Source organism: Pectinophora gossypiella, chromosome 5 (assembly GCF_024362695.1).
Source record: "Pectinophora gossypiella chromosome 5, ilPecGoss1.1, whole genome shotgun sequence".
NCBI lineage: Eukaryota > Metazoa > Arthropoda > Insecta > Lepidoptera > Gelechiidae > Pectinophora > Pectinophora gossypiella.
The window spans coordinates 1211822-1226518 of NC_065408.1; the positions used below are offsets into that span (position 1 = coordinate 1211822).

General features: G+C 40.9%; 1 protein-coding gene across 1 annotated transcript in view; it reads right to left on the minus strand.

Moving 5' to 3' along the window:
* Positions 1 to 14697, minus strand: part of LOC126366715 (uncharacterized) — a 21890-nt gene continuing 7193 nt past the window's right edge. Inside the window, exons 2-5 of the mRNA XM_050009921.1 lie at positions 3974 to 4106; positions 2060 to 2211; positions 1733 to 1896; positions 1 to 289 (exon numbers count right to left, since the gene is read on the minus strand). Coding sequence (XP_049865878.1) covers positions 132 to 289; positions 1733 to 1896; positions 2060 to 2211; positions 3974 to 4093 — 594 coding nt within the window. The 5' untranslated portion in view covers positions 4094 to 4106 and the 3' untranslated portion in view covers positions 1 to 131. The remainder of the gene's footprint in view (positions 290 to 1732; positions 1897 to 2059; positions 2212 to 3973; positions 4107 to 14697) is intronic.

Below are 14697 nucleotides of genomic sequence, written 5' to 3' on the forward strand. Positions count from 1 at the left end.
GAAGAGAAGAGAAGACGAGTGGAGATATGCCAGAAACGACCAATCGCAACTAGGAACAGAGTCATTCGCTTGCTGGATTGGTCGGTTTCCTCCGCTTTGGTAGAAACGCCTTTAACCTATCTACTTGTCCATCAAGAGTGTATCTCCGGCGGCGCGGAGATGTGGTCTTGCAGCGCGGGCAAGGCCTGCGAGATGTTGCGCGAGCGCCGCTCGGCGTCGCGCGCCTCCTTCTCCGTGCGCGCGCGCAGGCGATGTGTCGCCGACTCCTGCACGCACCTTGAGAAGTTTGCTGTTGGACATTGCATTCGGAACAATTTTAATGAAGTTGGTACTATGTAGCAGGAACTGTAGCCGGGATCAAAGAATACTAATCCCGTACCTGTATTCTAAGATGTTAACTCGAACCTTCCTGCACTCGGTCTTGAGTTGAGGCGACCTTAAGGTATTCCTTACCTCCTCCTTTTTCGAACTCAGCTCAAAATCAGTATTCTTAGACGTTTATGCGTTCCTCTCTTATCTCAAGTTTACTCCATTGAGGTTGAGTGGAGCAATGACGCATGACGTCATTATTCTATTAGCAGTATGACATGTTACAATACAGTGATTATGATCCTCAAGTCGATGACGTTAATGTCAACTTAAAATACCAAAATACCAAGGTCGAGTCGAGTGGAGGATGTTTCGAAATTACATAAGTTTACCTACAATTAATACTACTACACTACTGCTACTACACTACTACTACTACACTACTACTACTACACTACTACTACTACACTACTACACTACTACTACTACACTACTACACTACTACTACTACACTACTACTACTACACTACTACTACTACACTACTACTACTACACTACTACTACTACACTACTACTACTACACTACTACTACTACACTACTACTACTACACTACTACTACTACACTACTACTACTACACTACTACTACTACACTACTACTACTACACTACTACTACTACACTACTACTACTACACTACTACTACTACACTACTACTACTACACTACTACTACTACACTACGACTACTACACTACTACTACTACACTACTACTACTACACTACTACTACTACACTACTACTACTACACTACTACTACTACACTACTACTACTACTACTACACTACTACTACTACACTACTACTACTACACTACTACTACTACACTACTACTACTACACTACTACTACTACACTACTACTACTACACTACTACTACTTACTAGTTGTTGTGTAGTTGTTACTAGTTGTTGTTTGTTGTTACTATTAGTTGCTAGTTGTAGTTACTAATTGTTGTCGTTGTATACTAGTCGCTATGGAGAATGCTACAACGACAAGAGCTTAGAACTATCTTCCAATTGGGGTAGTCAATCTATCGCAAGATTAACTAAGTACCCACGCCTCGACGAGTTTTCTGTTAGAACAACGTGATAGGTGGTGAACTGTCAAGCCAACTGTGTCAGTGAAAACTGCACTTAGATGAATTAACAACTCATTGCTGCAAGTCCGGTGTCGGGGTTCGAACCGGCGCTCCCCTTTTGAGAAGCAAGTCGGTGAAGCAGAGCACCACAGTATCTTTTACATCTCAAAATACGGGTGTTAGTAAACTACAAAAGCGTCAGCGGTGTTGTGACGTAACAAAGTTATTTTTTATCGTGACTTATTGTAGATTTGCCGCATTAACTACTTAGCCGGACAAAGGACGTACCAACAGTATCCCAACACTGGCTGGCGTCCTGCGGTTTGGGGCTATTGAGGTAGCACTCGATGACGCGGTCTGCGTACTCGGCGCACACCGGCTCCACAGACGACAAGTTCGACGTGCGCATCTCTACACGCTTCGCTGTTGCCTTCACTTCGTCCATTGTTAGCCTGCATTTAAGATGTAAGTACTTAATAATAATAATTAATGAGTGTGTTCTCCTTTCAATTCACCATTTCAAACTTAGAACTTCGTATCTATAGTGACTGTAAACCGTCTTCTGATCGGCTCGGTCAATTTATTAAGGCTTACGGCGTGAATCTACGTATGTACCCAGTTCTCTCGGAGTGCGCATCATCCAAACTGCGCAGTCTCTCAATGAGCACGCGCTCCTTGTGGTCGCTGCGGGTCTTTTTCGGCGTCTGCGCAACCGTAACAGTCTTGGTGCCGCCTGATAGCGCCGCATCCTCCACTAGGCGCTCCACCTGGAAAATGTTGTAAGTAAGTTTTGCAAGGAGGATAAAGTGCTACTGGGACCACAAGCATGTAAAATAAAGAATAATATTAAGTATATAACGGTAGACCAGTTGGTAGAACGCCAGTCTCTCATTTTGAGGTCGCAGGTTCGAATCCAGCACAGGCCTAAACCAATGCTAGCCGAATTTGTTTTAGAATTCATGTTTGGATCATAAATTATTATCACGAGCTCAGCGGTGAAGGAAAACGTCGTGAGGTACCCAAATTCCCGAGAAATGCATTTTCGGAGGTATGTGACCTAATCTGTATTGTTAGGTAAGCGGACCCTGTGAGAAACAGGATAATGTTAGGGGGATGATGATTAAGTCTGAGTATAGAACGGTAAGTCTCCTCCCCGCACCAATTCGAAACGGGCGCCGACCCCCTCGGGGGTGTTACTTTATTTACTTTATTTACTATATTAGGCAGCTAAATTACTCAATTGTATACCAATATTTTATGTTTATTTTTATTTTTTAAAGAACGTCTAGGGCCCTGTGCCGAGGTTTTTCTTGCAGCTTCTTTTCCCCGGCTATACAGGTTGTGAGAAGCTGCAGTAGTTTTAGGCGGATGAGACGTTCCTTATGTAAAAATTGACGATTCAAAGTGTAACTATGTTACCTACTAAATAAAGATATTTTTGAATTTGAATTTAGTCTTAAAAGTTGCCGTAAGCCGCTATAGAGTAAGGGGGACAGTGCGAACTATGTCTCCCTCGCACTTACGCGTTAGATAGAAGGCGACATGGTATGAATGAGTTTTTTGTATGCAGTGTCCGGGGTGTTTTTGCTTCCAGTTGACTATCAGTTCAGCAAACGTCAGAATATTCGCAAAAGCACAAGACCTCAATTTCTTTGACCTTGTGCGTCGGGCTCCGTTACTCGGAACAACAACTACAAATTATGTCGTCGAGTGTACTCGTTGCACACGTGGTCGGAATAACAAAAGAAGTGACTCATTACAATTCAGGCACTGTTCGTGCGAATTCAACTGTTCCTATGTGGATCATGAAACCTACATAACCATAAAACCTCCATGGTCCAGTGGTTGAACGTTGGGCTCACGATCCGGAGGTCCCGGATTCGAATCCCGGTGGGGACACATCACAAAAACCACTTTGTGATTTCTAGTTTGGTTAGGATATTACAGGCTGATCACCTAATTGTCCAAAAATTAAGATGATCCGTGCTTCGGAAAGCACGTTAAGGCGTTGGTCCCGGTCACTACTTACTGATGTAAGTAAGTAGTCGTTACATACCTAAGTCACGTCAGGGGCATTTGGCGGCTCAATAGTTACTCTGACATCAAGGTTGATGAGGTACTTACATCAGTATAAGTAGTGACCGGGAACAACGGCTTAACGTGCCTTCCGAAGCACGGATCATCTTTCTTTTGGACAGTCATGACCAATACAATGTACCCACTTTAGGACTCTGTCGCACTAACATATTTGACATTTAGTGAGACTTACAGTTCAATTTGTCAAAAAGTTAATGTGACATGGTACCAAAGTATGTATAATATTAATGCTCGTGACCGGACAATCAGGAGATCAGCCTGTAATGTCCTAACCAAACTAGGGATCACAAAGTGATTTTTGCGACATGCCCCCACCGGGATTCGAACCCGGGGCCTCCGGATCGTGAGCCCAAAGCTCAACCACTGGAACACAGAGGCCGTTTTTTTTTTATTAGTGATGATGATGAGATTGACAGGTGGAGATCAACTGACCATCTTGTTAGAGATGCTGATGTGGTGCGTCTCTGGCTCGTCATCAGGATCCGGCGCTGGTTCTTTCCTCGCGTTCTTGTTCTGGAAGTGGGTGGCGCGCACCGACTGCCCACTACCCATGTTTGTTTTTTATCTGGCGAGAAAGTTACATAACATGAGCTCACTTCTTCTATCGTGTGGGTTGTGAGGTGGATTACCAACCTCATCAACCCTGGTGTCAGGGTTATTACTGAGCCGCCAAAGGCCCCTGACATGGCTCATGTAACGACTACGTACTTACATCAGTAAGTAGTAACCAGGACCAACGGCTTAACGTGCCTTCCGAAGCACGGATCGTCTTACTTTCGGACAATCAGGTGAAGCAGTAATGTCCTAACCAAACTAGGGATCACAAAGTGATTTTCGTGATACGTCCCCACCGGGATTCGAACCCGGGACCTCCGGATCGTGAGCCCAACGCTCCACCACTGGACCACGGAGGCCGTTGAGGTGGTAGGTGCCCCAATTGAGGTAATAGGTACATCCATCGCAAGATGAACTAAGTACCCACACCTCACCGAGCTTTCTGTTAAACGTGGAAGGTGGTGAGCCGTATCGCCGTCTATAATGGTCAAGCCAAGTATGTTAGTGAAAACTGAAAACTTTAGTGATTATCTAGAGGATATGAATGCATGGGATTAGCTGTCTGGGAACTGATAGGTAGTCAAATTACTACATTGTATAACAGTATCTTTTTTTTTAAATAAACGTCTAGGGCCCTGTGCCGAGGTTTTTATTGCAGTTGCTTTGTCCCGGCTATACAGGTTGTGAGAAGCTGCAGTAGTTTGAGGCGGATGAGACGTTCGTTATGTAAAAAATAACGTATCGAAGTGTAACAATGTTACCTACTCAATAAACATATTTTTGAATTTGAATTTTAATAACTCATTGGTGCAAGTCCGGTACCGGGGTACGAACCGGCGCTCCCCATTTAAGAAGCGAACTGGTGAACCACAGGAGCACAATGATTATAAGTAAGTGGTAAAATACCATAATTATTTATTTATTATTTCATAGCAGCAAATTTTTTATCTCCGACTTTTTGCTAACTCCTCCGGACGTTTTTACTCATAGGTATTTGTGTATTTTTACTTTGGTATTAATCATAATACGTTTAAGCATAAGGATGCTTTATTTAATGGCCCATTAAGAGCAATGGGATCTTAAGGACTTCGTTCTATCATCCTGTTCGACACGCCTCATTTGTAAATAGCGAATCGTTTCAATATTAATGAGTTTCTTGTCGATTCCATAACGTACTAAGAGCTTCTTTTTTACGTGCTTTATTGTAGATTTGTCGTAAATGGCATTAACTACTCTTCTTCTATCGTGTGGGCTGTGAGGTGAATTACCAACCTCATCAACCTTGGCCCCTGACATGGCTCATGTAACGACTACTTACTTATATCAGTTAAGTAGTAACCGGGACCAACGGCTTAACGTGCCTAAGAACGGACTATCTTACTTTTTGGACAATCAGGGATCACAAAGTGATTTTTGTGATGACTATCACCCGGTACAAAATTTAAGACAACAGGCCTGAGTTGAGCGTGAGCCTCGGATTAAGTATATTAGTGGTCAGAGAGGATTAGGTATATTTGAAAGAATAATTAATCAACCCTTGTGGGCCGGTAGCAATAAGCGATGAATGAGGGAAATTGTCGACCACGCCGGTATCGGGGTCCTGAAGTGTTTGTTGTGGCGAGCTGATTGGCCGCCTCTAGAGTAATCGGTTCATTAGGAATCGGGATCGTATATTATTTATTTGGGCCATTGGGTCTCTGACAATTTGTCCGATAATGTAGACATAGAAAGGGAGCACAGGACGCTGTCTGTTCGCTGTAACATGTTGGTCCGCAGATTTTCGCGTTGTAGTGAACAAGTAAAGGCGACGCTTTTCAAAGCGTTCTGCCAGTCGTTCTACACGTGCGGTCTGTGGGTCAGCTTTACGCGGCGAACTTATGGAGCTCTGCGTGTTCAATATAATAACGCATTCAGGATGCTGTTCGGACTGCCGCGTTATTGCAGCGCCTCGTTTGCGCCTCTGCAAACTAATTGCTTCTACACCATCATGAGGAAACGTTGCGCCCCCTAGCTGCGCCGCGTGCGCGCCAGCTCGAACAGTATCCTGAGTGTGTTAGCAGACCGGTGGGACTCCCCGCTGCTGGATGTTGCTGCACGCTGCTGTGCCAAGGGTCGGGTGTGTGTATTAGCTTAAGTTGTATAAGTTGTTACTAACATTAGAATATAAGTTGTTTGTTACTAACATATATGGATACAGTCCAATTCGAATTAAATAATTTGAATTTGAATTTTATTTATTTATTTAATTAACCCGTACACTGAGTATGAACCACATGTGAGACAAAAATTGTGAAACTCATACATGCATTGTCCCATATGTGGGGCACTGGGGAAAATGGGAAAATCTAATGGGAGGTATTTCAGATTATTTTCTTGCCATAGTGTGTCTATGTACATAAATTCCAACGTGTCTATCGAAAAATAACAATCCACGTGAGGGGTTGATATTTAATTTTCAGTTACACAGTGAACGTGTTAAGTATACATTCGTAGCAGTTAAATGAAGAGAACTTACTGTTTTAACAGAAGCTATACATAAGCATGCCAAGACGAGGACTTGCGTCTTATGAATGATATCACACTTATTGTATCAAGGATAAACAAAAACTGATAAATAACAAGAACTGAGTCACTTTGATAAATGATACATTGATTTGGTTGATTAAGTTTATAGCGTTATAGGTAGGCACCTAATGTTTTATATGGGCCTTAAACATAGCGAGGATTCCTCAGTTCATCACATCCATCTTAGGACTTCATATGAATAGTGGCTGCTTATTGTCTTGTAGGTAATTGCTTGTGGCTCACCCTACCCCATACGAGCGTGAGGTTATTATTATTATTTATTTCATAAGTTGATTCCGTGCTTCGGAGGGCACGTTAAGCTGTTGGTCCCGGTTATTAGCCGTATTAACACGTCCACCAATCCGCAGTGGAGTAGCGTGGTGGAGTATGCTCTATACCCTCTCCGGTTGATTAAGGGGAGGCCTGTGCCCAGCAGTGGGACGTGTATAAGCTATTTATGTATGTATGTATGTTATGTATTTCATATCACTTGATATATTGTTACTTAACAATGACTCATACTATGGTTAGTTATAAATTTTAAGCACTAAGTTTAGTATACTAGACTACGGGAACAGTTCTTTAAAAAGTTGCTTTTTATAATTACTTTGCCTCATAATTGGGGAGTCATATCTGCACGCGATAGTCTTCAAGATGGAGTCGGAGCTCGCTTACACCCTGCAGAGCAAAGAGGCAGCCTTTTTGCGCATAATCGCGAAAAAGTCGCTACGGAAGCCCCAACAGCATCGTAAAGCCATTATTGTACTGGACGCGCAGGGCGTAGACCCCCTCTGCGTATAACTGGCCCAAAGGCCACACGTGTAAAAAACTTGACACTGCGCTTTAAAAAAAGGGTTATTTTGACTTGTTCACCACAACGAACGAACCTCATGGACGTATGATTTCTTTTTAAGTTATGACAATGGGTCGCTTAGGAGTACGACTATTCTGCCAGTGTCGAAGTGATCAGAAAACAAACTGAAAAAAATTGACAGGTTGATTAACTTTAAACTGTAGGTAGAGGCTAAACCTCGAGTTAACCTGCAACAAGACAAAACAGGACGTCACAAAACGTTTATCATAATTTAATATTGTATTTACATATATATTTACAAATTAATCTGCTTAGAGAGGAGTTAGCATACAAGAGGAGGGATTTAACATTTATAGGTTTGGGAATTTTATGAGGGAGAATATCATAAAGTTAGACTGGTCTGAAGCAGTTGAACAAAACATGGTCAGTCGTTCCGTCTTCGATGCCGCATTCACAAATAGAGGAGTCCCGGATTCGGAGTTTATTAAGGTGAACAGGGGTACAAGAGTGACCCAATCGGAGCCTGCAGATTACCGAAGTGGACCGTTTATCAGAGTGTCGGCGGACTTATTTATGATTAACGCGGACTTATTTATGATTAACGAAGTCCGCTTCCTGTGATTTATATGCTCTGCCAACCCCAATAGACATTACGGGCGTTAGTCACATGACCAAGCGAGCTCGAGATTGTATCATTTGAATACAATTCCAAAATGGCTGTAATATTTTTTTCAAATGATCAATGGAAGATGTTCCAACTGGTTCCGCCGATTACGTTATCTCTATAAGAAATGCATGCACGTGTTGTGGTCCATTATAGTATTGATCGTGATGCAACATGTTCCCAGCACGACCATCTAGCCTCAGGGACCATCTCAAGCGGAACTGACAAATTATTACCTTCCTATATTGAGAAACTGCCTATTCGAATCATGTATAATCGAGAAATGTTGAATCGACGATTGTTACGAGTTCTCATTGGATGATTTGAAATACGAATAAAAGTTTCCGCCGATGTATTTTATAAGTGTTTGAAATGTTTTTGCGTTTTGCGGTCACGATAAGATTGCGTCGAAGGAAAGATTTAATGCTTGGGACATATAAATTCTGAGAAGTTTTGTGCTAATGAATGTCAGGGACAAATGGTTTTTAACTGTGTAGGTACAATACATACACCTAACATAAACACCATTAGGTATACGTTTCACCGCTGGCTCCCCTTTTTTTTTACGTTGGGAAATGCGTTACGCATACCACGCCGCCCGGGGGGGGGCGACGTGGTTATGTGGGACTCTCCGGGTGTCGCCACCCGGTATACCCACTAAAACCCAACGGTGTTCCTCCTTGTCGCCGTGTGGCGGGGATACGGGAACGCAATTGCACACAACCGCATCCCCGCCTGCGGATACCGCTGGCTCCCCTCAATCAACCCCACAATACTTATGTACGGTCACGAGCTCTTTAGAACTTTGTCGTATTAAGATATTTGTCATTTATTGAGACTTACACTTCAATTTGTCAAAGAAGGTTTAATAAGTATTAATATGTAGCCATACATTGAGCGAAGTATAAAATTATACATACTTACAATTACTTTTTGAATTTTCTCGAGCACTTCACCGCGGTTTCGATTAGATTACGTACAAAAAATAAGTCGTGGATATGCTAAATTACCTCCTGTTAATAGAGGCGACGCATGTGCCCAGCAGTGGGACGAATATAGGCTATTTATGTTATGTGTGTATGCAAATGAAAGCGATAACGAAAAGGTCCATTAAGGGCTTTGAGTTTTTGCAGCTCGAAACGTTAAAATAAGGAAACTTATGTCTTCTTAACGGTAAAGGCTTGGCCTGCGGTTAGTGTTGGGTTCTTACCCGGAAAATTCCCGCGTTTTGGGAATTTTCCCAATTCTGAGGGAAAAAACCCGAAAAATTCCCATTTCAAGGGAAAATATTTTTTATCGCGTATATTTGTATTAAAAGTAAGGATTTCCAACAAAGACCATTTAAATATAATGTATGCCTACTTATGCCCAATTTATCTTCTGTCGTAGTGTCGTATGAACTCTTAAAAAACATCTTAAAAACATCTTAAAAAGGAGATCATCGGATTTCGGCCCAGAAGTCAAATTGCCGGCCAAAAAATAATTTTGTTATATTCCGTTAGATCTTATCCATATGAGGATTTATTACTATGGCACCAAAGCTGTAGGGTCAATATCTTCGGTTTTATTCGATTTTAAAAAACTGTATTTTTCATACATTTTTGGTGAAAATGTAAAGTGCCGGCCAAGTAACAATAATGGTATATATCCTTAGAACTTATCCGTTTGAGCATTTATTACTATGGCACCAAAGCTGTAGGGTCAATATTTTCGGTTTTATTCGAATTAAAAAAAAAACTGAATTTTCATACATTTTTGGTGAAAATGTGAAGTGCCGGCCATGAAACAATATTTGTATATCCCGTTAGAACTTATCCATTTGACCATTTATTATTAGGGCACCAAACGTCTATCACCATTATTTTGACTTTTGTTGGACTTTACGTTATAGTTTCTGTGTGAAAAGTGCCGGTCAGCAAAAAACACAAGTCAAAGCTATCGAAAAGATACCTGTAAACATTATTCACTATGACAAAAACGTGTATGACCATTAATTAGTTTGGCTTTTGTTGGATTTAAAAAAAACTTGATTTTTGATTCATTTTGTATAAAAATAAAATATAACAGGCGCGTTATTTAAAGGATCGTCAGAATGTTTATTACTATGGCATTAAACGACTATGACCAATATTTTGAACTTAATTCGATTTTCCAAAAATTAAAAAAAAAAAGTTTTATCTAGTGATAATGGAACTATCTTGCTAAAGGCGTAATATTATGGTGGTCGTCTTTTGAAAAATAGGTTTGCGTTTGACCACTACCTTACTTGATGGTGATACACGCTTAAGATACTACTTTTTTTAAAGAAAAGTGTATACAAGGAATAAACAGTGGGGTGATAGATGTACCTTCTATGTTATCGGCCGAGTAGCACCAGGACATTGTGATAGGCATACTTGCAAAGTACAACTACCCGACTCCTGTTTTCCCTAACAGATACTTCAGACGTCATGCCAATATACGAGTTTCGTCACTAGATGGCAAGCTTATCTTTGGAGGGTGGTAACCATTTACGGTCAAGGTGAATCAATACCATAATTCAACCTAAACTTAGGCCGTAACGTCGAGTCGAATGCAAAAACTACGGCCAACGTCATATCTAAAATCAGATAGTATTAATATAGAAGTTCACCTAACAACACACAAAACAAAAACACAAAGTATTTATCTGACTAATAACTAGTCATTGGGAAAGCTCTGCTTGTTGTCATTGTTAAAATGTATAAAAAAAAGTTTTTTTAAAAAGTCCAATAAAAGCCAAAGTCGACATTTGGTAGTATAGTAAAAATACGTCGTTCTAGTCGTTTACCAAAAGATTTGACTTATTTTGTTTCGCTGGCTGACATTTTCCCATTTGAACCAAAACGGAAAGAGAGACGAATAAAAAGTCAAGATAACGGTCAAAAATGTTTTGCGCCAGATTATTAAATGTTCTAAAGGTCCTTTGTAATCCGCCGTACCGCATTTTTTACCCAAAGCATTTTATTTTCATACAAAATAAATAAGAAATCAAGATTTTTAAAATACACTAAAAGCCAAACTAATGGTCATACAAGTTTGGCGCTATAGAAAAAAAATGTTAACAGACATCTACTCGATACTCTCAACATGATATTTTTGCTGGTTGGCATTTTTCATATTTAAACTAAAACGTAAATTCCAATAAAAGCCAAAATAATGGTCATAGATGTTTGATGTTATTAAAAAATATTGAGAAGCAACTATTAGACAGATTCAACGTATTTTTTTCGATGGCTGGCATTTTAACATATTAACCAAAACTGAAAGTCCAAATAATGGTCATAGAAGTTTGGCGCCATACTAATAAATGTTCTAACGGTCCTTTGTAATACGCCTGTATACCTCTTTTTCCCAACGGACATAATATTATTTTTTACAAAATGTATGAAAAGTCGAGATTTTTAAAATCCAATTAAAGCCAAACTAATGGTCATACACGTCTGGTGTCATAGTAAAAAATGTTCAGAACAATCTACTCGAAAGGTTTGACACATTTTTTTTTCTCTGACCGGCACTTTCAAATTTGGGCCGGCCAAAGTATGGAAAGCCGATGATCTCCTTTGTAATATATGTATTTTGAATGGAATGTTCGATTTTAATAATTCCATGCAAAGATATCTACATATTATAGCATACATAGGATGCTTTTGGCACGAGAGAATGTCATCATCGAGGAGCAACATGGTTTTGTGCAAGAAATTGGGAGGCACGAATACCTACAGATATTATTTACTTGGACTATGAAAAAGCTTTTGATCGAGTTCCTGTCACACCATTGATTGCTAAATTAGAGCCCTTTGGAATAAGAGGCAATGTCGTGAAGTGGATTGAAGACTTCCTGTCAAATCGCACATTCTCTGTGCGCATCGGAGAATCATACTCTGTTCCCAGAAAAGTCCTCAGCGGTGTGCCGCAGGGATCGGTGTTAGGACCTATTTTATTCAGTATCTACCTTACAGATCTTAAACATGGTATCATGTCTGATATATCACTCTTTGCAGATGACACGAAAATAACGGGGAATCCACTTATTAGCCATAATATAATCCAAGATGATCTTGATAGAGTAATTGCTTGGACCCGAGATTGGCTAATCACATTAAACGTAGACAAATGCACTGTGTTGCATGTTGGCAGTAACCACCCCACGTTGAGTTACACCATTGACTCAAAACCTCTCGAGTGTGTTAAAAAACAAAATGACCTTGGCATAACGATAACACATAATCTAAAGTGGGACGAACACATTATTGGAATCACTAAGAAGGATAACTCCCTCTTATACATAATTAGAAAAGCTTTTTATCATATAGATACGGAATTGTTTCTTAGGCTTTACAAAACTTACTTACGTCAAACCGCTGTTAGAACATGGGTTTCAAATATGGAGACTTTACTATCGGAAGAACATTGCACTACTAGAGAGAGTCCAAAGAAGAGCAACAAAGATGGTGACAGTACTGGCTGGCCGGAGTGGACCTTAACGGGGGCCGCAGGACTCTCACCTCTGGCTTGACTTCATTGGCCAGCCAGAGTGGGGCGTTAGAGCTATACGCTCGCAGGGTGGAAGTGAAAGATGCATAAGTCGCGAGTTGGTAAGGCGGGTAAACCGCCTCGCAGAAAGCGGTGTACACCTCTTGACACCCTGAGATGCTCACAACCATATTGCTGCCTTGCCGTCCAGTCGCGTCGGCTAGATAGGTGGCCCAACCAGTGAGTGACGAGTCACCGCCTGCCCAATGTATCTCTGTTATTAACATTAGTCGAGCAGGCGCCATAGTCCCCCATAGCCCCAGTATCCCGGTTCACTAACCCCCAACCCAATAGCCCAGTTCCTTTTGTTCCCATAATCTGCAATAGTCCTACACGAACCAGGGATTGTCTTTGGGTGCACTCCCATAGTGCATACAGGGATAATCGCCGGTTGGTGTCACAACACATTTAGAGTAAATTGTCTTAAGGGGCCTCTACGTGTTGGCTTCGGCCCCACGCACGCCTGCCAAAAGTCCAGGACTCCATGACAGACCCGATCCGAGACATGGAAACGACATACAAATAATAATAAGATTAAAAATAATTAAATAAAAAATATTTTCCCATGATTCGGGAATTTTTCGGGTGTTTATTTTATTTTCCCATATTTTCCCGATATTTTTTCTTTCCCACCCTTTTTTTTCTTTCCCTGCCCATCACTACCTGCGGTTAATCAGTCAATCGTATCTTTTTTATTTATTTTTGAACGACGCAAATATTGCGTGAGGCCTTCGTAATATTTTGTTTCATCTTTTCAAAGATTATTTTAGATTTACAATGTTAAGCAGCTCGGTGTTTAGGAGGTAAAAATTAATACAGAAGTAATTCATAAAAGACAAGGGACAATGGGCTCGTAACCTATCACCATTATGGTATCCGGATTATATCCGTCTCAGCACTTTACTATTTATTTACCTATATACAATTTATCTAGTGTGTTTCAGAGGATTGAGATAATTCACTTTTTAATGAGACTACTACTACTTGCTTTTTTGTATTGACTTTTTGATGAGGGGTGGGTTTTTTTAACTTTGGCGGCTCAGTAGTAACCCTGTCACTAGGGTTGATGAGGTTGGTACTCCACCTCACAACCCACACGATAGAAGAATGAGGAGGAAGAAAAATAACAGGACCACGACGACAAAATTCTTCTGGAGGTCTTGATAGACGTCGGAAGACGAAACAATAGCCTGAATAGAGAAAATGTGTCTAGCCTCGAGCGTCTTAGGGACCTCATAAAAAAAACTAAGTCTTTACAAAGAATTCGAAATATAAGGTAACCAAGTTGGAAACTTGCAAGAAAAAACACAAAACGGCCAAACTCGCGAGATCTCGAAAGTATTGAATCATTATTATTCATAACTCGCAAGGTCTCGCCCGAGCCCCAATCTCGCGAGATTGCATATCCTATAACCGTCGGCCAGTGGCCAGTTACCTAATGGTGTCACAATACCTTCGGCCAGCAGTCACCTCGGAACTCGGCATTTCCGTGGAGTGATCTCTGACTAGACCTTGAACTTTCGTGATGCGTCGATACCATCGTACAACCACAGATGAATATCAACAGCTAAGCTTGGAGTCATGGCATAAAATTTGCATGCATTTCGAGCGGACGTTAGGCGGATATTCTGGGTTTTTAGACTTGGCGCAGGTTTAAGATTTATATAGACTCTCCGCATGTGTTGTAGGTAGATAAGTAGGTATTTCCAAAAAAAATACATGAGTCTTATAGGTAAGCTAAGTATATTGTGGTCCTGTGTTTCACCGGTTTGCTTCCCAAACGGGGAGTGCCGGCTCGAACCCCGGTATCGGACTTGTTTTAATGAGTTAATAATTTATCTTAAGGGTAATTTTCACTAGTACAGTCATGGACAATATAACCACTTTAGGACTCTGTCGCACTAAAACATTTGACATTTAGTGAGACCTACAGTTCAATTTATTATTGGGGACAGAAGAGGCAAGATGATTGGACACCTAATAAGACACGACGAATTTATTAAA